General features: G+C 41.2%; 1 protein-coding gene across 1 annotated transcript; it reads left to right on the forward strand.

Moving 5' to 3' along the window:
* The first annotated feature begins 372 nt into the window (after window positions 1-372).
* On the forward strand, window positions 373-26,065 carry LOC117298250 (tolloid-like protein 2). The gene is made up of 16 exons (XM_033781387.1): window positions 373-939; window positions 5,657-5,974; window positions 6,764-6,878; window positions 7,583-7,796; window positions 8,454-8,640; window positions 9,214-9,363; window positions 11,927-12,133; window positions 12,955-13,104; window positions 13,563-13,778; window positions 14,344-14,466; window positions 15,341-15,466; window positions 22,350-22,475; window positions 23,326-23,464; window positions 24,096-24,346; window positions 25,044-25,245; window positions 25,761-26,065. The coding sequence occupies exons 1-16, from the start codon at window positions 678-680 to the stop codon at window positions 25,882-25,884; spliced, it is 2,910 nt and encodes a 969-aa protein (XP_033637278.1). The 5' UTR covers window positions 373-677; the 3' UTR covers window positions 25,885-26,065.
* Window positions 26,066-26,388: the final 323 nt, after the last annotated feature.

The following is a 26,388-nucleotide window of genomic DNA, read 5'->3' on the forward strand; positions in this document are numbered from 1 at the left end:
GACGCACGTGAAAACAATGTCATTACTGTGGAGAGGGCGGATTCCATTATAATTCACCACGAGGGTCCTAAATGGTTAATCCAATTGTATAAACAACAACCAAAACAATGACACCGAATACGCAGCTAGCTCCATAAGGGCAGATATATTCCACTTTTCTGTAGACACAGGAAGTTCTAGATTGATATTTTGGACATTCATAGCCAAGACTAACGTGAATTGGAGGCGCGCCACTACGTTTGTGACGTGGGCTACCCTTTATATCGACATAAGAATAAATCGAGTTGAGCATTTCTGCGCAGCGGATCACTGAAAGGGGCAGGACTTCCCTACACTCGACATGCGGATTACCAAATCAGGCTCAGCCCTTAATCTTATGTCACTGCTGAGAGCCACATTGTGAAAACTTTGTTCGAAAGTTTCAGTTGTGTCTATTAGGCTTGTTGGGCCACTTTGGACTTCTACTACCGTTATGGTTGAGATTACCTCGGGGCAGTATTGAGCTGTCATCAGGCAGCATATGTCTTGATCGAGTCGCTCTGACCCCTACACCCCTATCGCTACTTCTGGGTCTCCCTATACGTTCTCTACAGTTGTCCACAACGACAAGCTTCATTCAGGACTTTTTTGGCAGAGTTTCAAGTCGCGGAGAGAAGGGGAAAGAAGCTTGAGACGAAATGCCATCACGACCTGCCTCCGAAGTTACTCCACGTGCGACAGCTGTTGTATTCTGGTTAACAGCGGCGTTCGCCCTGATACCGTTGGGTAGCTGTTATTCGACAGGTGTCGCGATCGGGTATTCACGTGCCGTGGAGGATTTACCGGGAGCGAGGGAGTTTGGTGATGGGGAGATTTGGCTATATGGACGGCGTATGCTGCGGGACGTGGAGGGGGATGGTGGCGACGGGTGGTCGTCTGGTGTGACTTGTAGCGGGGACGGTAGGTGACAGGTGTAGTGGCTGGCCAGCTGTTGGTTCGGCTCGTAAAAAGTGCGAGTAACTTCTAAATGTAGACGGATATATATTAAGACATAAGAGGATAAATATAAATAGACACTAAACCATTTGATATCCAGAGGGGTATCATGGTTCAAAAAATAAATAAATTTGATATTGAAGATATCAGCAATATTGCAACTACATAGATCTTTGCAACAAAAAAAAAAACAGCAGCAAACAACTTACAGGAATTAACTCAACAACTGTTTCTGTGTTTTCCATTATTTATACCTTTTTGAGAAATACTCTGCGTTGGGGTCGAAAGAAGAGGAATTATTATCATGTTTGCGCTTTTATTTATTGAAGACACAACAAAAAAGAAATTATCTCTTCACGAAACAAAATTAAAGTAGGCTCCTTTATAGGGGTTTGTTTCATTTTGCTCGTATTCTTTTGCTCGAAGGAACTTAAAACCGGTGTATAAAAATCAACAACACGTTGTGACATTTCGCCCAATATGCATGTTTATACTTGAATAACAAAATGGATGTCAGCTTTTCCATATAATATTAAAAACATGCCACAACAACAATGGTATGTGATTAACTCCATAGGGCCCACTTTTTATACCATTATCAAATCTCCACACACTGCATATAGAGCTAAAGCAATGTAAAGAGTCTGGCCCCGGACTCCCGTAGGGTAACCGAGGCTGCAATTAAATTCATCACATCTGGATTAAATCAAAGTATATTTCGAGGCTATATTATGAACAATGAGGAATACAAATGAGGAAACAATTTCCCATTTTTAAAGGCGCATCATGGACGCCGAATGGTGTTCATATGCACGTGGTGCATTTTGGACGCCATGTTTGAACTTGGACACCCGCTACGTTTTCATTTAGAGGAACTAGACAACTTTGGTAATTATCAAGAGCAAGGTCCTTACGGTGTATCCCAATATAACGTAACAAATCTATGACAATTTTGACTCAATTGGTCGTCGAAGTTTCAAGAGAATGAAGAAAGTGGAACACATATTGTTGCTCAAATTGTTGTGCTTTCAGATGCCTACAAAAAAGGCTTCTGAACTGAAATCTTTTAATTGAGTGAGAAACTATCATATACCTCTTTCTCAAAACCTCGTTTCTTAAGAGGGAGCCGTTTCTCACATTGTTTTATACAACCAACATCTTTTCATTGCTCGTTACCAAGTAAGTTTTTCTGCCAACAACTATTTCGAGTAACCATCAGGTCCCCAATGCCGAGTGCCTTTAAAATGTAAAAGTGATGTCTATAAAGCTATTTGAACTGCTGACGTTCATCAAATTTGTTTTGGCACACGTTATTATGACAACCTATTTCCATAAGTTTGGTAAACGCCCGTGAGAGCGTCTATCTTTTTAAAGGCAAACCTTTGGTGTTTAGAACCGTTGATTGTTTTAATCCTGTGAAAATAAGTGTAGATGTATATATACAATCAAACCAACCCGTGACCATTTCAAAAGGAGGTATAGTAGCGAAACGTTTTTCATATTGAAATGTCTAGGATCTCTAGCTCTAAAACCACATTACTTAAAGCCATTGGACACTTTCGGTAAATAGTATTATCCAAGGCCCACACTTCGTGTATCACAACTTATATAAAATAACAAATCTGTGACAATTTAGGCTCAATCGGAGTCGGGAGAAAATAACGGGAAAACCCACTCTTGTTTCCGCACGTTTCGCCGTGTCATGACATAATTATATTGTGTTTAAAATAAATCCGTAATTCTCGCTATGGAGAATTGATATTGTTTTAATGTTTTCTCAAAAAGTATAAAGCATTTCTTGGATTAATATTTCAAGAGAAGTCTTTCACCATTACCTTCTGTAAACCCTGTAAATTATTTGTAAATCTGTGAACTTTTTTTTCTGTACCGAAAGTGTATAATGGCTTTAAAGGTATTTGTTTCATAAAAGATACATTATCAACAGCTGCACTGGGTGTTCCTTGTCCAAGCAAGTTTTATGGTTAGTTTTGGAGTATTGCCAAAGGGATACCCGTACCCAGAAAGACAGGAAGTCGATTAGTTTCGATGATGCAAACTTTGATTTTAATTGTGTCTCTATATAAAGCCCACGGTAGGCTACATGTCCGTTAATATTACCGTTCTGAAGAAGCATTTGGGTTAAATTGTTATGAAGAAGAAAAAAAATGTGAGCTATCGGTGAAATATTTATAGAAAACGTATTTCTTAGAAAGCAGCGGACAAACCCAAGCGACTATTCGCTTGGGTTCGTCCGCTGCGGTACGATGCGCACCACGCGTTGATTTTTTTCACAATTCGCTAGAATTGTATACAGTGTTCACGCAACTGTCCGAAACGTCGCAGGAAGGGGTTAAAGTCATAACTAAGCGCCATCAGAAGAAAAAAGAAAGAAAAAGACCTGTTCGGGACATTCTAATCGGTTTTTATTTAAGGCAGTGGACACTATTGGTAATAATACTCAAAATAATTATTAGCATAAAACATTACTTGGTAACGAGTAATGGGGGTTGATAGTATAAAACATTGTGAGAAACGGCTCCTTCTGAAGTAACGTAGTTTCCGAGAAAGAAGTAATTTTCCACGAATTTGATTTCGAGACCTCAGAATTAGAATTTGAGGTCTCGAAGTCAAGCATCTAAGCGCACACAAATGTGAAAAGGGTGTTTTTTCATTCATAATAAATTATCATCTCGAAACTTCGACAACTAATTGTGCTCAAATTTTCACAGGTTTGTTATTTTACGCATATATGTTGAGATACACCAAGTGAGAAGACTGGTCTTTGACAATAACCAATAGTCCAATAGTGTCCAGTGTATTTAATTGAATTGACCCACATTGGACACATTGGTGTTTGCTACTGAAGGATATCCACAGTGATCAAGGTCATCAAACAATCGGAATTCCGAATAGTTTGCATTTTTCGTTTTAAGTCCCTAAAATGTTGAGATAAACAAAATTAGTATTTTAATTCGATTCGTTGTATTTTGTGCGACGGATACTCCGGTTTGGCACGCTGTGGTTTAATTCTGAACTGATACCGTGAGGCCTACACTCTTAAAACTCCCGACGGTCAGAGTTGACCCGGATTTCGGTCGCAGGGGGCCAGACCCATCCTGGTGTGTTTGACCCGGAATCCGTGTCAATGTGTTAAAAGCGGGGATTTTGACACGGATTCCGGGTCCTGACCCAGAAATGGGATTCGAATCCAGGTCAATTCTGACCCGGGATTATTTAGAGTGTCTCTTGACTGCAGAGTCAGTTAGGATGCCAACATTTGCAGCGGGGGGGGGGGGGGGGGGGTAGCAATGTGGACGTGTAGCTGGAAGATGGTTTACTCCCCAAACGTTCTTTGTTTTAATTGTAGCTCTCACCATGGAGACCGAGGACAAAAACTAACGGGGGGGAGGGAAACAAATGGAGAATTCTTCCTTGCTCCACAAGGAAGTTTATGTGTACATTGTTTATGGGAGGGTGTTACACGACATAGAAAAGAAAAGTAAAAAATGTATGTGGGATACACACGTGAACCGGGACATCAAAAGAGATTGCCTGTTGCGGAAGGGTTCCCATGTTGGAGAGTGACCGAAATGTATGGGAACTTTTGCCAAGGAGAGATCATATAGCTGTGGTATACACTTCAACGAAACAAAAACATGTCTGACCTGAAGATATTTTAGTGAAAAGTTGTGGGAAAAATTGACTTCACTCTGCGTTTAACTGGTCCCCTCTTCTTTTGTGCCATAAAAAGTTACGACTTTTAGCAAACAAACAACTTTTGGACTCGACGATTGAAACGAAAGTAAAAAAAAAAAAAACACCGCATAACATTGTGTGTATCAGTCGAAAACATGTTTTGTTTCGGTGGTTCCTATAGATTAGTGTTCACACGCGACGGGGATGATATTCTCTACGTCACACGTAGGCCCTTTTCGGAACCACGGCTTTGGCTTTGGATTCGGCTTCAGGCTCCGTCCTCTCGTCTGAAGCCCTGAGCACGTACGCAAAGCACGCGCACGGGGCCAAGCAATAATTGCCTGAGCCGAATCTGGAGCCGAAGCCGTGGTTTCGAAAAGGACCGTGTCAAACGTCAAGACCTATAGTGGTTTCGATTTACTCGAAATATGTTGGGATTAAAAACAATACCATGACTGTGTATTGTTTGCGAGTATAATTTAATCAGTTGGCAACAACATACAAGTCTATTTTTGTCGTCACATGTTATTGCCGGCATTTAAGGTCACAGTGTATATAGTTGATGTAGAAGGGATTACTCCGTTTACGAGGAAAGGCAAAAACAAACGTAGAGCACAAAATCACATACAATGTTATTTTTTAGCCATATTGATTGAAACTATAGAAATAAGCTTTTTAAACTCCTCAATGTTTCCTTTAAAAGTAAAGGTCTTGGTGAACAACGTGACTCACAAGTGTTATACATGTAAACATGACACTTGTACTTGTAGGTCGATTCCAAGGGCAGATTTATCTTTCCCCAAGGGTATTAATGGCAGTGGATACTATTGGTAATTATTACTCAAAATAAAACCTTACTTTGTAATGAGTATTTTGTTGTAGGCCAGACCCTTAACATAAAACATGACGCCGAACACTTAACGCAACTCGAAACTACTTCAAAAAAGTTATTACTACATTTTATTTGATATTTTTCTCCATATAGCCGTCTATCAAAGAGACATACTGATTGACGGTTGGACTTCAGACGACCCCCACCCACACACGGGAACTGGGGGTGTTCACATCACCAGGGGATCCCCGTCACAAAGTCACGAATCACCCCGCATTAAACGCCGGGCTCAACACGGTGACCAACGGAGACACTACTACAGGAGCAAGAAAGCGTCAAGGGTCGAGTTGTCTCGCAGCGCCCACCATGACTTCGAGGAAAGGTCGCGGATGAGGCGCGGTGCCACAGCCGTGGAATCTAACCTGTGGCCTGGTGCTATCATACCGTATGAAATAGACGCTAAATGCGACGGTAAGACCATAGTGTGGGCGAGAAATAAATCCGCAAACAATTACAGAAAGTATTAGTTCTGTAATTTCTAGGCCTATCATTTTTGTTTTGAAGCACTTTTCCAATTGCTAGTGCTTCATTGTAGGTGTGAGTGCACAGCAACAATCACGGGAACACAAAGACACCTGTACAATGAACAAGAGATACATACTAATAAAGTTTATCTTTACAGGTCTTGTATTGGACAAACTCAAGCACTTTTTTTCCATAATTGACACAACGATTATTATTTTACATAATTATTATAAATAACATTGAGAAGTCTCCCGAAATCCGATAATCAACTCCCCGTTCTCTGCAGAACATAGTCCCTTTTTGAAACCACGGCTTCGGCTATTGATTCGGCTTCAGGCTCCGTCCTCTTGTCTGAAGCCCAGCACGTACGCAAAGTCAAAACAACCGCGGGGCCAAGCTAGCCTAAAAGCCGAATCTGCAGCCGAAGCCATGGTTTTGAAAAGGGCCATAATATACCTGGCTGCCAAGTTAGTAGATGTACACAACGGTGTTACCGCAAACCAAATATGTATTGATAACTCGCCATGCAATGCCTCGAATCCCATACGTTTAGAGATAACATCAGTGGTTTTAGAACTGTTGTTCATAAATATGGACACGAACATGTGATTGTGGTTGTGGTTTTGAAAATAAACTATGTAAGCCATAATATAGCTAAATATTGAATGCGGTTTGTTTCTGTGTTGTAGAGATTGTTAAGTCTTATTATTTTGAACCCATTTGAATTTACTTTAGAGGATACCAAGAACCTCGTCATACGGAGCATGCGCCATTGGGAGGAGCACACGTGTCTTCGGTTCATACCAAGAGCCAATCAAACTTCCTATGTGCTATTCTACTTTTCTGGAGGGTGCGTATATATAACGTGATGTATTAACCTTTGACCTGATCCAGTTATACGGCTTCGCCTACAGCTAAGGCTACTTATACTGTTAAAGCCAAAGCCGTAGTCAAGCGAGTGCTTTATTCGTATAGATCGTGGGTCGAGTGTGTCATGGGCAATGTCCGAATTGGTGGCTACTATACGGTTATACGGCTACGGCTGGATTGCCTTAGTCCTTAGCAGTCCTTAGCAATACATTTAGCAACAGCCATAGCCGTAAGGGGCCTGTGTCCGTCCATTCGATTATAGTATGGCATTACTGCAATACACAATCAGACACTCAGGAAACCAAACAAAATGTCACACCAAAGATGTTGTTGCGCATGTTCATGCCATGTTGCCTTTTCTACAAACGTAACCCGCAGAGTCTACGGGCAGCGATTTCCTAGGGCATAATCTGACCCACAGTATACAAGAAGAGCATGCAATTTGGCATACATTGGAACTTAGTTTGTGTAGAGCCCAGTTCATACTTCATGCGAATGAAGTTGACGTCACAAATTAGCAACGAACAATTTTCAACAAATGAGTTATGCTCAACTCCTGCAAAATATTCGCTGCGAACAGAGGTGTGACGTCAAAATCTGCTTCGCATTCGCAAGAGGAAATATGAACCGGGCTTTAAGGTGGCGGAATTTCCAACTATTTAATCATGGTTTTAAATTTTGAAGATGCTGCTCACACGTTGGACGATCGGGCTCCAGACAGAAAGTCTACCTCGGACCTGGCTGTAATAGATTCCGCACCATCATCCACGAGATTGGACATGTGGTCGGCTTCTGGCACGAGCAGAGCCGGCCGGACCGGGACGAGTTCGTCACCGTGTACGAGGGCAATATCTCCCCGGGAGATCTTTCAAACTTCTTCCGGTACGACACTGCCAAGGTAACGTCCATTTAGCCATAAAACTCAGGTTGTACCTGACTGGGTTCGAATCCTTCGTGGGCTCGAATGCCATTCGAGTAAAATGCCTGTGTTTTTCCCCCTCACAGAACTCGGGAAAGTTCAGTGAGTATACAATGCCAACACATTATTAGTGTATGGGTAAAAACAAATTAATACTCAGGTGATGAAACTCGTTTAAAAATGTTATGGACAGCGTTTGCTCGGTAGCAAGTTTCCTCCCTTAAACAATGGCTCGCTTGCCAAATGGCAGTTAAAACGCCCAAGGACCAGTCAGAATTCTGTCCAACTATAGTCACCTTGCTATTTATTGTTGAAGTCCAACTGTTTACATGTAAACTACTTTATTAGTTCAAACTTCCATGCTAAAGATAATATTGCAGGCAACCTTTAAACAATTATACTCCAGTGAAAACCCTTCCGGACCAGTGAAATGACAAGCTAAACTTAATGGACCTGCTAGCCTGTCTCAAGAATGTAATACGGGGAAACCCTGGTAGAATGTCTTCCTAAATGTAATTTGCTGCCTTGACACAAGGCTAAGAGATCCACCAACCTTTGTGAGCGTCAGTCAACTAAATAAACTTCACAAGTAACCAATTATGCCAAAGTAAAACCGAACTCTTCATCAAAATTCAGATCAACTCACTTGAGCAGCCCTATGACTATGACTCCGTGATGCACTACGGACAGCACTCCTTCAGTCGGAACTTCAGAAAGACAATTATCCCAAAGACAGAGTGGGCTTCAATCGGACAGCAACGAGGGCTGAGTGTGGGAGACATCCTACAGGCTAATCTACTCTATCGATGCACCAACGTAGGGAGTAAGTAAACAGGACTGAAGACTCATAATCATCTCATGTGTAAGCTCATTTTTATAAAAGAAGAGGGAAACGAAACACAACGTCAACCATCCGAAACCCTCGCCAATAAAATTCGTTGCTGTTCAAGTTTTCATGCGCACCCTTACTCTGCAAAGCAGATGGGTTCATCACCAGAGTAGATTTTCTTATCCAACACTTTTTACTCGCACTATCATCTGTACATATTTCCGCAGTCGATTATTTGACTCGTGTGCAACATGCAGTGCTTCTTATTATCACAGTGAGGCTTTACTTTTCAAGAAGGACGGAAGGGTGAACTTCTTTTTACTGCACAGTGCAGTAACAGTGCAATCCTCGGTATATAATCGCATCCTTACGATGACCTGAGCAGACTAGTCGAAACGTTGAGACCAATTAAGAACTCAGTATTCGATCCACAAAGCGAAAGTAGTAGTAGTATGCAGCCTACCCGGCCGATTTCCTACACCGGCCCGATTTCCTCTGCAGCACAGCATTATTAAATTAAATAACATTCTTACTTATTGGCTTCGGACTTATTGTTTGTCTTTACAGCATGTGGTGGAACCATTTTCAAATCCTTCGGGCAAATTACGTCACCCCACTACCCAGAACCCTTTGTGCCAAACACGACATGTGATTGGTCAATTTCTGTCGGTGAGGGCTTCGCGCTGAAATTAACTTTCGTGGATATTGATCTAGAACGTAAGTATTAATAATTTTTATATTGATAACAAATTGCTTTGCTCCCCCCCCCCCCGCCTTTTTCTCATCATAACTCTCCTTTTGGGGTTTGGTAGAGGTTCCAAAAGAAATCAGTCGGTAAACATTTGGATCAACAAGTAGAAAAGAAATATATTTACAGGTACCTTTTAGCGCAAATATTTGCTGTCAAACTTCTAAACTGGAAAGACGAGCATTCCAACTACTGGTACCCACAATAACAGCTGGTATCCAGCTGCGATAGAGTTTGACAACTTCCCATGTATACGCAATTGTTGATGTTTACAATATACATGTACAATTACATTATGTATCAGACCTCAGTACTATTATAAATGATTTATTGATGACGCAGATGGGAAAAACACAAGTCGGGTATTTTGTCTTCCTCCTTACATAAATACTCAACAGTCCAACCGCAAAAAAGCTTCAGTAAACTTGCATCAAAGAGTGTAAACATGATTTTTATGTTTGTCATGTGTTAGAAAACAGACATACACACTTGAAAGTATTGCCAATAAATCTTTCTAGTTCGGGGTAAAGTTCCGTCAACAAGTTCCCAAAACGAAGTTGTTTTGAGCGGAAGTTCATCTGTCGGCCCTCGTGCCGATTTTAAACCAAGTGAGCTTTAAAGGCACTGGACACTATTGGTAATTACGCAAAATAATTGTTAGCATAACAATTTACTTGGTAACGAGCAATGGAGAGCTGTTGATAGTATAAAACATTGTGAGAAACGGCTCCCTCGGAGAAATTACCTAGTTTTTTTTTAGGAAGAGGTAATTTCTCACTCAAATGATAAAGGACTTAAGCTGAAACCTTTTATAAATATAATGCATCTGAACGTACACAAATTAGTGCAACGAGGGTATTTTTTCTTTCATTATTTTTTGCAACTTCGATATGACCAATTGAGTCAAAATGTTCACAGGTTTGTTATTTTATGCATATGTTGGGATACACCAAGTGAGAGTACTGGTCTTTGACAATAATTACCAAAACGTGTACATCCAGGGCTCGATTTCACAAAGCAATACAATTTATCGCCAGATTAATTGTCAGCATTATCATAAGGATTTGTGTTTATGACATCACTTTACTTCAACTACGATTGAGTTGAAGTTAGGAGCAGTCTTAGCTCTTTTTCACATCGGATGGTGTGCCTTTAATGAGTTTAACAATGGTCTGAATGCAAAGTCATACCCACCGTATCAAAAGTTTCACTTCACTCTACGGGATAATATTTCCCCTGAGTGCTACTTGAAAGTTCAGGGGCTGAAATTGGAGAAGGACTTGACAGTTTTATCATCACTGAAGAGAACGAATACATAAGGGTCAGACGGCTGGGTCAGACGATTTCTGAAAGGGTCGACCCTGGGCCGTGACAGGAAATAAAACAAACCGATCAAGGCATCGTTACAGCAGACAATACATTTATATGTCATTTTCGAAAGGAGATAACTTGTCAACCTTTCGCTTGTTGATGTATAAATATTGGGTCTAAAAATACTCCTCGTAGATTGACAATCACTCATTCTAGTGCAGTGACAAACTACAAAGTTTAACAGCCTTCAGCCTTATGAACGAGTTAGATATACTCTGGTTTATGTTTATAAACTCAAGTTGATTTAGTTAAAACATAGAGATCTCGGTTTGTGTTGAACATTAACAGTTTTGAATCCGAGTTGAAAGAAAACGAGATTAGGATGGAGTTTATACCACATCGGTAGGTTTCGTCAACAGATATTTTGTGACAGACGTTTCCTTGACGAATTAGGAATCCGTATATGGGCAATACATTTATATGTCATTTTCGAAAGGAGATAACTTTTCAACCTTTCGCTTGTTGATGTATAAATATTGGGTCTATCAAAATACTCCTCGTAGATTGACAATCACTCAAACTATACTAGTGCGGGGACAAACTACAAAGTTTAACAGCCTTCAGCCTTATGAACGAGTTAGATATACTCTGGTTTATGTTTATAACTCAAGTTGATTTAGTTAAAACATAGAGATCTCGGTTTATGTTGAACATTAACAGTTTTCAATCCGAGTTGAAAGAAAACGAGATTAGGATGGAGTTTATACCACATCGGTAAAACATTTCGGGTTTGGTAGACTGTATAAGGTTTCCTCAACAGATGTTTTGTGACAGAAGTTTCCTTGACGAAGTAGGAATCCGCACATGGGCAGGGCATGGCTCCTTGACGAATTAGGAATCCGTATATAGGCAGGACAGGGCTCCTTGACGAATTAGGAATCCGTACATGGGCAGGGCAGGGTAAAAGAGTCTTACATCATGCAAGGAGTGCCTGGCTTTAATAGTCCCTTTTCGAAACTACGGCTTGGGCTTATGAGCTCCGGCTTTGGCTCCCTCAAAAGGTGCGCTTTTGGTAGGGTGCTTTAGCAGGCGGATAGAGTCTAAGCAGAGACTCAGCCGGAACCCTGGGTTTCGAAAAGGCCATAGTCTCTTCCCTTGGTAAAAGTGTACATTTTTGTTGTTATTACTGAAGTTGTCACAAAGTATTTATGTGTTTAACAGCTGACAAGGATGGACAGTGTCCCGGAGACTACATTGAGGTGCGAGACGGCCTGGGCGAGCTAGGCCGTCTAATCGGTAGATATTGCGGCGGCATCTTACCGACACCTATCACGCTGGACTCGGGCCGGGTGTGGCTTCGTTTCAGGGCACGTACCAGCCCAGTGTTCCAGTCCAGAGCTGGTTTTACGGCCAAGTTTCAATCGGTGTGTAAGTGCATAGGACTTACTTTGATTATTCTATGATTTTTGTGTCATTTTAGATTCTTGAATTTGTTTTTCTTATAATATTAGCCCTTTTCTATATGGTGATGTATGGCCGCAAACAGGAAAGTATAGACAAGTAGACACAAATTTGACATATTATTTTATCTGTGTGTAAAATTTTTGCCAAATCAACCACTCAACCAATCAATTATGAAAAAAAAACTGAAAAAAATTCATATTCATATTATTTTATCCAACATCCATGGAAATATTCAGAGAAAATATTTCTCAAAAATCAATTCTGACTTTGGTTAAAAAAAGAGTGTGAAAACAATCTGAAAAAGCACTTCACAACAAAACCCGATTTCTTGGTAACATCTGGTTTTGTTTATAAAATCCAATATATACTGTAACTCTTCCCCATGGTATTGATTTTGTATTGCCTAATTTTTCTGGGATGTTGTGAAAAAGAAAACACAGTTGTGTAAGGGAATCAGTTTTGGGAATATCCAGACCCACAATGTTATTTCAACTAATAGAAAAGACCTTGTACGTACACCTGTTCAGGGAAAGTGAATAGTCACCGTTGTGCAGGTCTTGTGTCACTCAAGGGAAACTGTAATTGATTGTTATTATGCCGTCTGTGCTGTAGGTCTAACATTGATAAGATGTGGCTATGCGAGAGTACAAGACATGTGACGAGAATTTACGAGATTATGGACCATACGAAAACTATAGTCTTGGTTGGTGGCCTTTGTGTATAAATTTAGAATGATATTTTCGGACATTCTAGAACTTCTATGACATTATCTTTATTTTTTACAGCTTTTGACGAGCGACTGACGGTGAGCAGTGGGGTGCTGAAGAGCAAGAACTACCCCGACGGCTTCCCGTCAAACACAGACAGCGTCTGGCAAATCACGGTGGAAGTCGGCTTCATGATTAATTTGAGGATTATCGAGTTACGAATCCCAGGTAAAACATCAGCACAAACATGCCTCCAAATTGCGTGGTTTCCTTTTACTTGGCGAAATACTACGGTCGGCCATTTTGTGGAGTCAAAAATTTGACTCCACAAGTTGAGTAAAATATTTGACCCCACAAGTTGGAGTGCCGTAATAAATAGTTCAAGGAAAACCATGCCATTTTGAGGAATACTTTGTGTGGATCATCATTGTGCTATACTTTTAAAACGTCTTTCTAACCAAAGCATTTCACAATAAGCGGTTTCAAACACTTTTCATAGAACAACTCGCCCGATCCAAGGCAACGTGTCCCTAAAACATGGGTTGAAGGAAATTTATTCAAAGAGGGCGCTTTCAGACTAAATTTCTTCACAATTCGCCATATTGGCGGACATAATGTTGATGAGGAAAAAATCTCCTACAATGTTCTTTCTCCGCAGTTATTTTTAATTTATCCTCTTATTGCAGTTGCTTCAGAAACCGGTTGTTATGGTGATTACCTCAACATCATTGAGGGCGACACCAGCCAATCACCTTTGATAACCAAGCTATGTCACTCACAGAGCAATGTGGGTGTGGTTTCTGCCGGCGAGAGTTTGCGCATTGAGTTACATTCGGGTAACCCCGAGAGGCGTGGCGACGTGGATCAGCCAACCAGATTCCACGCTCACTATTCACAAAGAGGTAACTGTAGACTACTACTGCGCCTGTTTAATTTCAGATCAGCAAATGGCCGTCGGTACAATGATCGGGCGCCATTTTGAAATGTTGCATTATCTGCGAGTAATGAAACACTTTGTGCACAATAATAAAAGTTTCACCTTGTTCACTCTCTAAAAAAGAAGTGTACAACAATTTTCTGAAATTTTGCTGTGTAAATGGTTATGGTTATGACTATTTTGGTTGTAGGGGGGGCCTACCCTTCACTTGTGTGAAATTTACTACAAAAGGAAAAGGTAATACAGTACCCAGCATTGAGTAGGAATCAATAGCCTAACACCAAGGTTCACACCACTCGAGAAGTGAGTAAAACAACATTTCTTTTGCACAAGAAGTCTTACGAAGTAAGCTGCACATAGAAGTATTTTGTGACAACAATGCAGAATGGGGCTTTTCTCATTACACGAACATGTTCTCAGCAAAGTAGTATTTACTTAACAAAATAGGCTACCAGACTATAAATACCACACTACTTTCTCGGTGCAGTGATGGACAGTTTTATTAAAGTAACAGCTACTTTTCTCTACAGATATCAATGAATGCCAGAGGAATAGTGGAGACTGTGAGCAAGCTTGCCTTAACTTGATCGGTAGCTACGTATGTGGTTGCCAATATGGCTACGTGTTGGCAGCTAACTACAGAAATTGCATAGGTATTGGATTTATAAGGGTTTGGGTATTTTTTGTAGGACACAAAACACAACGTCCATTTATTTTCATTAAACGTACACGGTTTGAAAATAAAGATGGCAGACTGCGGACACTGTGTATTGTGTCCTATACAAAATGTACCCAAACCCCTCAAACATCTTATATTTAAATAAAACACTATCTTGTGAAATGCAGAACATCATTTTGCTTGTTCGTATAGTTTTAATGCCAATACGATGTGCACGATTAAAGAGCAAGAGAAAATGGCAAATTAATTGCTGTGATGCCCTCATTTTCCAAAAGATAAAGTGCTCATGTGAGTGGGGCAAAAATTACAAGTCTCCAATCTCACGTCTATGGTGTAAATAGCCATTGAATACGACATCCTTCGGGGACAACATCCCAAACATCCGATGACTTTTCCAGTGAGAAAAAGTGGTCTGTACATTATTGTTCGGGGACATTTCGGTTCACTGGTAATGATATTCAATCAAAATGGACTTGAGTTTGACATTTTAACTGGCGAACTTTTTCTTTTTAGGAAATAAAGACCAATTGCAATTGGTTATTGTAATCTAATGACATAATGTTTCAAATGTTGATGTAAAGTACACTCTAAAAATATATTAGTCAAAATAACACTATTTGGTCATATGAGACATGATTTCGATGTATAGTCAAAACCATGTCTCATATAACTAATCAGTGTTGTTTTGACTTATAAGTTTTTAGAGTGCAGAATTAACCGTACACAAAATAATGTAACGACCTATTTTTCCCAGAATGATGTCAACGGATGTGGTTTTTAAGTTTGCTTTCCTCAGATGTTAGTCATCTTTGGTAAATAATTCTTATCTGGGTTTGAATTGAATGCAGACATCGACGAGTGTTTAGACAACAATGGCGGATGTTCAGATATCTGTGTGAACACTGAGGGCGCACACTACTGCACATGCTCAGACGGCTTTCTCCTTGCTCCAGACAACGCTACTCATTGCATAGGTAATTAGTTAATTCATTCATGATTGATATTTAAATCTTTACCAACCTAATTGAGGGTGAGCGTCACGAATCTTCAAACATTGAACAGTTTTTTTGATGCAGTGTTAACGCACTTGTCAAAGACCAGCATTGTCACTTGGTGTATCCCAACATAAACATAAAAATAATAAATCTGTGAAAATTTGGACTCAATAAAAGTTGCAACGAGAGAATGATGAAAGAAAAAGCACCCTTGTCGCACAAATTGTGTGCTTTCGTATGCACTATAAAGGCTTCAGGCCTGAAGTCTTTTAATATTTGAGTGAGAAATTACCTCGTTTTCAAAAATTACGTACTTACTTCAGAGGGAGCTGTTTCTCACAATGTTTTGTACCGTATCAACAGCTCTCCATTGCTCCTTACCATTGCAAGTATACCTTTTATGCTAAAATTTCAGTCGTTACCATTGTCCAGTGCCATTAATCATTAAGCAGGGTAGGGCAAAACTAAATAAGTTTGTTTTTATCCTCGATGTAAACATTTTCACCCGCTAAACTCAATTTTGACAAAAGAAGCGGGAACTTTACTCTGCCTGATGCGAATCAGCATGCACCGTTGCTATGGCAACTCTGAATGCGCGGTCATTCTCGTGCAGACGATCGTTCATGGTGTGCCAACTCGTCCCCATCAGCACCAAAAGCTTGTGGACTTCGTCATCGGTGACGTAGACTGGATCGATCTGCGCATGATCCACACACTCTTGATTATCCTGGTCGAACTTGAGCAGAACTTCGAGCGACGGCACTGTAAGCCCAATTCGATCGAACACCGCGTCACGTGCACGGACGATGTCGTCATTACTCACGTGGTGTCTCCTTTCACTTCCGGAGTGATGCTTCTTCCCCTTTGACCCTTTCTTGACCTCTTTGGTGACCCGAGAGTGCAAGAGTTCGAGAAAGCGGTGAACGTAAGTGGCGAGCACATTCCGGAGGCAACAGTGAGGTCCGCGTGAGGCACGACGCCCTCTATGTTTGAACTGTATATTAGCACATTTGTTTCGTTTTCCAGATGTTTGTCTTCGACGATTATGTGAACTTTGGCTTGCCGATCTACTTTCGTGGTTGTGACACGGTTCGGAAATGTGAGTTGCTTCGTCCGCGTTGTATTCATCCGCGGTCAGTGTTGTTGACGAAGTTAGATCCGGACTGTCTGGTACCTGACCGTCACACTGCTGTGAATCAATAGTAACTTCAGCTAAACGTACTCCATTCTGTGATGAACGATTGACATCATCTCGTCTACAATCTGATTGTTTTTCGTCAGCATTCCCTGCTGGTGATTGGCTGTCATCATGACACAAATGCTGGTCAGTGTTCTCGCTGGAATTCCCTGCCTTTAAGTTTTCCTCAGATTCTACAACGTCATCACATTTTTCACTGGAGTGACGTTTGATAATCTCTTGTACGTAGCTATCAAAGGCTGCATACTCCTCGCTGGCGTTTCTGGTCGCTGCATCTGCGGATGTAACTTTATTGAGATGTTTCTCCTTTCTTGTCTCTTGTACTCGTTCCCCTCCTTCTTTTTCATGTGAGAACTGAGCTTCCAGCCAACAGTCGTCTGCCGAGTTGTCTATCCGTGTACTTGAAGGGACCTCCCTCCTGAACTCGGTTAAATCTTTAGCCATGTCGAGAAGCTGCTGTTCTGCGTCCGACACACATCTCGAACACTCACTCGAGCCCGCGGGAACCTCCGTAGGCTCGTTCACGTTGCATATCACACCGATAGAAACGAGGTTGTTCTCCTGATGGATCAAACTACCCGAGTTATCGATACTTCGAATCGGAGACTGTTCCCGGTTACAAGTAGTCGATTGTCTGTCATTTTCAATGTCACAGCCACTTGGTGGTGTCGACTCCTCTGGTTCCGGTTCTGCATTTATTCGAATAGTTACACCGTGTGTGTTTGTTCTGTTTGATACCGGTGACGACAAGTCCTCTTGATTTTGAACAAAATCAGCAGAGTTCGTAATTATTTGTTCCTGATCTGTCCGCAGTGAATCTGGCCTCAGTGAGTTTCTAGTCGATACTTGGATGTTGCATTCATATTCCAGTTGGTCCTCAACCGTTTCATTATCACCATTATCAAAAGTGCTGTTCAACTCGGCAGACATCTCCGTAATTTCTCTGTCTATCCGCGAGAAGTCATCGCGGAGGGTTCTGACCCGATCCTCGGCGGACTCACAGCGTCGTATCTGCCCGTCCAGCAGCCCGTCGAAGTCCCTCACACGGCGACGTAGTGCGTCGATGCCGGAGTCCACACGGTCTAGACGGAGCTCAACGTCCGAGTAGAGACCGGGGATGAAGACTTGCTGACGGGGTGGAATGTGGGGAAGAGACGGTGAGGCTAGGCCTGACGGCATGACGTCCTGTCCCATAACTGAGATGAAGGACACGGCTACAGAAATCCACTCTTCAGCTCAGGCTTGCTGTAAGAAGTCCACCCTTTTTCACGAAAATAGTCGTAAAACAAAATCACCTTCTTTGATTGTAAAAGGCAGCCAGTTGATGTTATGCGTTTGTTCGAAGAGCGCGTGTTGCTCGCGCTACGCAAAGATCACGCGTGAAGACGGTTTTGCATTCTCTCTGCTGCCAGTATAAATCCACTTTTGTGTTGGGCGAACTTATACAGTAGGCCTAGAGGTTGTTTTGGCTATCATGAGAAAACATTTCCCTAAATAATTGGTAAAAGGATCATCAGTTTATAGCAGATATACCATGATAATAATGCTCACTATGTCTTCGTGTTTGGCATATCGCCACTGCGTGCACACATTATTGAATTATGAATGACCTTATAATAACGTTTATGAGAGCGAGCTCACAGTCAGCCAGCTTCCGGACATCACCGGCATCTAATGCCATGATATTCCAGGCGTCATAACCCGCTCGCCAGTTGCATCACTTCCGGGGAATATTGTTCGTATAACAACGGTACCACCTGCTCGGTATTCCTGATGCGAATTTTTTAAATGATGATTATCACAATTTAGTCACACTTTGTTTTGTGCCGTGGGAGCGGTCTGAGACAATTACTTATTCAGTCCACTTCAATAATCGAAAGCTTTTAAACATCTTTGTACTTTGAAGGTTGGGATTGGGAATTTTAATTCGATGTTGAGCAAAGCTGTTTGAAAAACAGTTATTTTATAAAAAACGGATGACACTTTTGTCTACCATGACCCTCTCATTGGGCCAAACTGCTGGGAGAGACGCCTCTCAAGTACAACAGCATTAGCTTCATCGTCTTGGTTCATCTTCCTATGAGTATAAGGAGGAGAAGGAAGTGGGATTATAGTTTATCTCGTGGCCTGCTAATTGATCGATGTTGTACACTCTAATAGCTACGGGTCAGAATATACCCGGATTTCGGGTAAAAGGGGCCCGACCCATTTATGGTTAAGGCTGACCCGTGAAGTGTGTGTGTTTTAATGTAATTTTATCTTGGGTTTTTCATCAGATCAAAGTGACCCATTTTGGGGGTCATTTCTTTTACACAGATTTCCGGGGCATTGACCCGGGAAGGGGCAATTATTTTTTAAGGGTTTACTGCGTCTTAGGAAAAGTGAAAATGGAGCGGGCAGGACACAAAGCCCCAGAAAAATTGACCGTTAGTGCTCAGTAATCAATCACTGGATGCCATATGGGGCGGAAACAATAAAAATAGAGTGCACCAAGATGGAGAGATGAGCTGAAACAATACTGAGGGAAAGTCAATTTGTATCAACGAGCACAAAATATATACATTTGGAGATATCATTGTTTATAGATTTGGGCCAGAGCCGATCCGCATCGAACATCCGAAAGAAAGACTTATAGGCTAAGTACCTGAGATTTTCGAGATCTTTTCTGGTCTCGGAAACCGCTTGTGAAATAGAGGCGAAGAAGGCCCGCGCGTGTCGGAGCCTTTTCCTTCGCTTCGCCAAGAAGTTCTCCTCCTCGTCGAGAGCTTTTTGGAACGAGGCGTACTCCCCGATGACCAATTCCATTTTCTCCATTGCTGCCTTGAAGCGGGCCTCCGTGGCGTCCCATTCGACCCTTGACATGATGATGATGATGATGATGACGTCATTAACGAATCTTTTGCGAGAATATCAAAGTCAATCGTTATAATGTGTTTGAAACAGTGGATAAGGCTTTATTTTTACACAAATTTAAAACAGCCTAAATTATTTCGAAGAGTTGATGATGACGATATGCCTAAATGAAACAGTCGGGTTCCCAGATTCACAGTATTGTAAAGATGCATATCTGAAGACTATGGATCTCTATTGTTGCTGTTGTTGTTGTTGATGTTGCTACTGCTGCTACTGATGTTGTGCTTGTTCGCCAAGTATTAAAGGCAGTGGACACTATCTGTAATTACTCAAAATAATTATTATCATAAAACCTTTCTTGATTACGAATATCCCTCTGAAGTGACGTAGTTTTCGAGAAAGAAATAATGTTCCACGAATTTTATTTCGAGACCTCAGATTTAGAATCTGAGGTCTCGAAATCAAGCATCTGGGAGCACACAACTTCGTGCGACCATGGTGCGACAAGGTTGTTTTCTTCTTTCCTTAATATCTCGCAACTTCGACGACCGATTGAGCTCAAATTTTCACAGGTTTGTTATTTTATTGAGATACAACAACTGTGAAGACTAGTCTTTGACGATTACCAATAGTGTCCAGTGTCTTTAAGTCAAAGCACTTTTATTGTTTGTAATTATACAAACTAGTTATTATACAGGACGATTTGACAGTAGCCTATTATGTGGAATCAGGCAATCCGTGAGGTTACAGGTGCGCTTCAATCTAAAAGAGATTTTGTTTTAAATATCATTGAAGTTCGTACATCCAATCGCTAGGAGGTTGTTCGCCTTACCTTCAAAACTATAGTTATTCTTGTCTCGACGTCATTTTGATGTCATTATCAAATGCTCTTGTTCATTGAAGAAAATGTAGGCCTACTGTTTGCGACTGCCTCTCTTTCCCAAAACAAAGTGTATGCAACTTATTTTCAAGACAGAATACGCCTGGTCGTCCTTTATCCTTTCTTGTGAAGAAGTGAGTTTGAATGCCGTATCACTGTTCTCGTTGTAAGGTTGTTATACTGAGTTCAAATTACTTGTTGAGTGTCGATTCGATCAACAAATCCGAAATTCAAAGTTCTGTAAACTTGCTTGTTTGTTTACAGTGTAACCTAATCATTCAAAGGAAGGTTTTGCATTCCAGTTGTTTGTATTTATTTGATAATGATCGTTGTTGTATCAAATAAAATAAACAAAGCATCAGTTCTGAGTTCATTGTTATTAAGTGACGTAAACAGAGCGTGTAATTTAAGGTCATTGTTTTAAGGGCAGCCTTTTGTGACGTAACTGAATCTACGCACTTCTCAGTCACGCGCCTTTTAAAAAGCAACGATCTTGCATCTCATTGGTTCAATAGATTGCTTTGAATATGCCTCTCTTAGTATAATTATTTTATGCATGAACTACGTCACAATGCTAACCCATTTTGAGGCCAAGGGCACAGCCGGCCATACATATGCAAGTGGTGGCGCACGTGCGCCCATAGCCTCAATTTGGGCAAGGATTATGACGCCATCATACCTGCCAACTGTCCCGATTTTCCCGGGACAGTCCCGGTTTCTGAGTTTCAAAGACGCCTAAAATCGGGACTGTCCCGGTTTCTCAGATTTCACGATTTTATTATTAAAAAGTAAGAAAATTGATGATGAACGGCTGAGAACAAGACTAGATGTATTTTAGACTTGCTGAGCGAACATGCATTTCATCCCAAAGTAGCCGTGTGAGTGAACAAGTACGCACGTGTAGAGGGAGATTCGTGTGGAGGACTTGTATCAAGTTTATTAAATCATTTGTCAAGCATGTGGTGTGTGCGTGTGTGTGTGTATATCAATAAAAACAAATATTGTAAACGACTGATGAAGAGTTTAGTTGTATCATAGACTTGTTGAAACATGCGCTCCCTCAAAAAGTGTCCGTTTAGTCCGTGCAACAACATTGTACGCGTAGAGAGATTCGTGGAGAGGACTTGTACCAAGTTTATTGTGTCAAGCCAATACATGCGGTGCGTGAGTGTGTGCGTGTGTACATACATAATACGTTATGCACATATTATGTAATTGCTTCGTCGACGACGTCGTGGTACAAAGGGTGTTGCGGTCGCCATTTTGTTAAAACCGTAAGTTGATTTTCAAAATGAGTGGCAGTAAATCGAAGAGATCCTGCGTTTTTAACGATAATTACGCCACAGATTTCTTGCGCATTAAAAGCTCAACAAAAAGTAGGCATCACGCTTTCTGTGGCATATGTAGAACCGATGTGAGTATTGCTCACGGTGGACGGGGCGATATTATAGTCGCCCACCTAAAAACTGCCAAAGAGGGAAACTTGCTTCGACACAAAATACAGTCCAGCCCTCCTAAAAGTAGCAAAACAATCCACATACAAAGGTCTACACCAATAGAAAGGTGGTGAAAAGCTGTGTTATCAAATAATAATGAACTAATGTGTTGTTTTTATGCAGTAGTTCCACATTCAAAGTTAATTTACTTTATGTTAATGTTTAACCCCCAAATGACTCTGGAAGCTGTGTAGTTCTGTTAGCTTCCAGGGGGCACTGTCCCCTGCAATGCAGAGCCCCCTGGAAGAAAACACTCATTCACAGTACCCCGCCTTGGTGACCCCTGGACCCCGGCCAGGCTTGTCCCTATTTCTGGGCTTCGAATGTTGGCAGGTATGCGCCATGCATAATATTAAGAGAGACGTATAATGGCCCCGCTTCTAAACATTTCAAACGCAGTATTTTAGTTTACTTTTATGACATTATTATTTTCAGATAAGAATGAGTGTGACGACTGGGAGCGCAACGATTGCGAACAGCACTGTTATAACACAATCGGAGAGTACGCATGCGCCTGCAAGCCGGGTTTCATCTTAGCTCCGAATGGGCGGAACTGCGTAGGTAGGTCTCATAGAGTTATATATAACTCTATGGTAGGTCTTTACAAAACCGATGTCAGTGCCCCCCCCCCCCAAAAAAAAAAAAAAAAAAAATTGATTTGGTAATTACTCAAAATAACTGTTAAAGGCAGTGTACACTATTGGTAAATGTCAAAGACTAGCCTTTATAGTTGGTGTATCTCAACATATGCATAAAATAATAAACCTGTGAAAATTTGAGCTCAATCGGTCATCAAACTTGCGAGATAGTAATGAAAGAAAAAACACCCTTGCCACACCAAGTTGTGTGTGTTTACATGGTTGATTTTGAAACCTCAAGTTCTAAACTTGAGGTCTCGAAATCAAATTCATGGAAAATTACTTCTTTCTCAAAAACTAAGTCACTTCAGAGGGAGCTGTTTCTCGCAGTGTTTTATACCATCAACCTCTCCCCATTGCTCGTAATCAAGAAAGGTTTGATGACAATAATTATTTTTAGTAATTACCAATAGTGTCCACTGCCTTTAACATAAAAAGTTCTCCCTCTGAAGATATAGTTTTTGAGAAAGAGGTAATTTCTCACTCAAATAATAAAATACTTCAGGCCTGAAGCCTTTTATTGTGCAACAAGGGTGTTTTTTTTCTTTCATTGTTCTCTTGCAACTTTGATGACCATTTTTTAGTCCAAATTTTATGTCATTTTTACGCATACTACACCAAGTGAGAATACTGCTGACAATGCCAAAGGTGTCCGGTGTCTTGAAATCCCCTTGATTTGTCATCGATGTTCAACTTTCATCAATAATTCACGTATAGTTGATTTTACTTTATACATCAAAAAATGAAGAAAATATAACCCTGTGAGATTTCAGGTATAAAGAACTGTGGAGGAGAGTACGGAGGCTACGAAGGGACGTTTGTTTCTCCAGAGGGACCACCGATTAACTTCAATAGCACTCTGGACTGCGTATGGCGGATTCAGGTTGACCCGGCGTTCACGGTCTCTCTCAGGTACTGTAGACCGCTGTGTGTTGAAGGTTACACGTTTCGACGCCCTTGTGTATATTTTCCTATTCCTAACCCTAACCCTTACCCTATCGTGTAAGTAACTACGAGGGGTTGTCTGAACATGGGGTGACGGCCAATAGAGTAATAGCGTGTTGCAAATACCAAGTAAAAGGACCTAGCTTACTTTGTTATGGTCATTATACAAAATTACTTTTATGTTTCAGCGCTTGGAAACCCTGTAGCGTTGTATAAACGCATGGTATTGTTATTATTATCATGGAATAAATGCAAAAGATACTTAATGGCCTGACGTTTCATCCCTAGAATTTGTGACGATCACTTAATTCATATCGCATTCGCATGAAGTACACTGCAAAAACTGGGGTGTGAAACCGATTCTCGATCTGTATGTGATAACGCAAACCAAGTGTTAATTTCACCAACGATAAAGTAGTGGGGATAAATAACATCATCGTTTGTGTTGTCAAATAATGGATATCAGGAAGAATCAATTTAACATCACAGGCAGTGTTTGCAGTGTATGAACACCGGGCTTAAGACGGGCTTTAAGGTGAAGCATACTAAAAAGGTGAGCAATCACGCCTACGGCCGCCATTTTGTTTTTCCCTTCCAGGATTAAACTATTGCAATGGACAAACAACGATCCCTGTGAAGACTACATTGATTTCAACGAGGGCCAGGTGCCAATGGGAGTTCACGTGCAAATCTGCAACAAGGACGAAGCACCACACGTCTTCCAGACAAACTCAAACACAGTGTGGATGCACTATCGCTCTGTCTGGCCGCATGGGGGCGCCTTCCAGGTGGAGTACTTTACGCGGGAACGGGAAAACAACAATGTCGAGTGTGGTGGTGTGCTTCACGGTACGACCAAACAATAATTCTCAAATCATACAGTACAAAAGGCAAAATATAAGCGATCAAGAAAAAATACTTTTTAAAAAGTCTCAGAGCTTTTTAAAGTAAGGGACAACTTTTCATTGACTCTGCTCAACTTAATATGGGGAGTCCCTATGGCCGTCCAGTTATTCCCCCTCCAAGTCAAAACACCCCTACACTGTGTCTAAATTTTCCAAAAGTCCAAGCATCAATCTTGAAAAATTTCATTGTTTTAGTGTTTAGGGCCTATGTCTTCAACAACCCCAGTAAATTAATGTAAAGCAAGACAAATGTTCAAAAGAACAACATAATCTACCTGTGTCAAGTAGATACACACATGGTGTCACCGCCAACCAAACAAATTATGTGTGATACCTCACCATGTGAAGGCTGAGAGTTAAACTATTGGTATAAGTTTACTTTTACGTTCAAATAATTGAGTCCATAAAAATATTCATTGGTTTTACTTAACCATTTCTATGATTCGAGCCCACGACCTTTGTTTAAAGAGAGCAGTGTCTTGCCAATTATGGCCCTTTTCGAAACCACGTCTTCGGCTTTGCATTCGGCTTGCTTGAGGCTCCATTCTCTCGTCAGAAACCATTGGTGCGTATACGCAAAGCACGCGCAATAATTGTCAAAACAACCGATTCCAATATTCGATTCTATTTGTTTCTAACAGCTGGTTCGAGTGGCATAATAGAATCGCCCGGTTATCCGTTTGCCTACCCGAATGACGTCAACTGCTTGTGGCAAATTACTGGACAGAACATCCGGTTGCAATTCGAGTCCTTTGAACTTGAGAAAGAGGACAGATGCTCGTACGACTACTTGGATATCCAAGATGGCGACGATAATGAACCGAGAGCTAGGCATATAGGAAGGTAAAAACTTATCACAAATCAAAATTCTCTAGTTATGGATCCAAGGGGCCCTCAACTTCATCAACATTGTGTCAAAGGGTGATAAAATTATACATAAGAGAGGATGGTGAAGACACTCTTAAAATCACTTTACACGTCACGAACAGAAAAAAAAATATTTAAGCTTGAGTCTGTTTTTGCGCTTGACTGCTAAGATACTTCGCTGTCTGAAATGTAGCACAGGGATATAAAAACAAAAATTGTAGCCTTTTGTCAACGCCTTCGTTGCTTGGGCAGCTTGGTAGAGCCGCGTTCCGAAGCGACTGGAAGTGGAGACCACGCATGCAAGTCAAGATATATATAGTGGCAAGGCCACAATTGATGCGTGGTCTTCCTTCAAGTGGCTGCTAGGGATCGCAGCTCTACGAAGCTGTCCAAGCCAACAAAGGCTTGACAAAAGGCTCACACACAAACTGTGTGATGCAATGTTTGACTTTAAATTTAACAACCGCCATTTTTTTTTTTGCCCAACGCAGGTTTTGCGGCAATAGAATTCCACCGAACGAAGTGACGTCATCTACCGGGGATATTTTCATCAAATTCCAGTCGGATGCATCTGTTCGAGAAGCAGGCTTCAGGGTTATGTTCGAAGTGAATTAAAACAAACAATGTCCACAGTAAATGGATGCCTGCCACCAAAGGGATCAGGCTACCGGCGGCTGGTTTCAGGCTCCTCTAAGTCTTCAAGTCAAGCTTTTTAACCTGCACCCTAGTTCTGTTGGATTTTGTCAATTTTTTGTGCCAATGGGAGACTTTCTGGGACGAAAGAGGCCAGCAGACTTACCGGGTAAATCCCATTATTATATATAACTCTATGGTAAATCCATTGTTCTCAGAATTATGCGCATGTTCAGAACTACGTATAAACAATGTAAATTTACCCGATAAGTCTGCTGCCACCTAGCGTTGGAAAGTCTCCTATTGTCCCCCATTTTATTAATTTTATTTCTCCACTTGCACCTTCGGTTGTGACGACGCCACGCTGAACCATCCCAGTATTATAGCCACATGTTGTGCTGCAGCAGACTGGGGGATCACCTTACTCAAGACAAGACTCTAGATGGAGTAAAGACGCCCCCATTAAAGACAGTAGACGCTATTGGT

The sequence above is a fragment of the Asterias rubens genome, chromosome 13 (genome assembly GCF_902459465.1).
Source record: "Asterias rubens chromosome 13, eAstRub1.3, whole genome shotgun sequence".
NCBI classification, from domain to species: Eukaryota; Metazoa; Echinodermata; class Asteroidea; order Forcipulatida; family Asteriidae; genus Asterias; species Asterias rubens.

Coding starts and splice junctions, on each gene's coding strand:
- LOC117298250 (XM_033781387.1), top strand. CDS start 678: ATGCCATCACGACCTGCCTCCGAAGTTACTCCACGTGCGACAGCTGTT. Junction 13,779..14,343: donor CGCTCACTATTCACAAAGAG/GTAACTGTAGAC, acceptor TTTTCTCTACAG/ATATCAATGAATGCCAGAGG. Junction 24,347..25,043: donor GTGTGGTGGTGTGCTTCACG/GTACGACCAAAC, acceptor TGTTTCTAACAG/CTGGTTCGAGTGGCATAATA.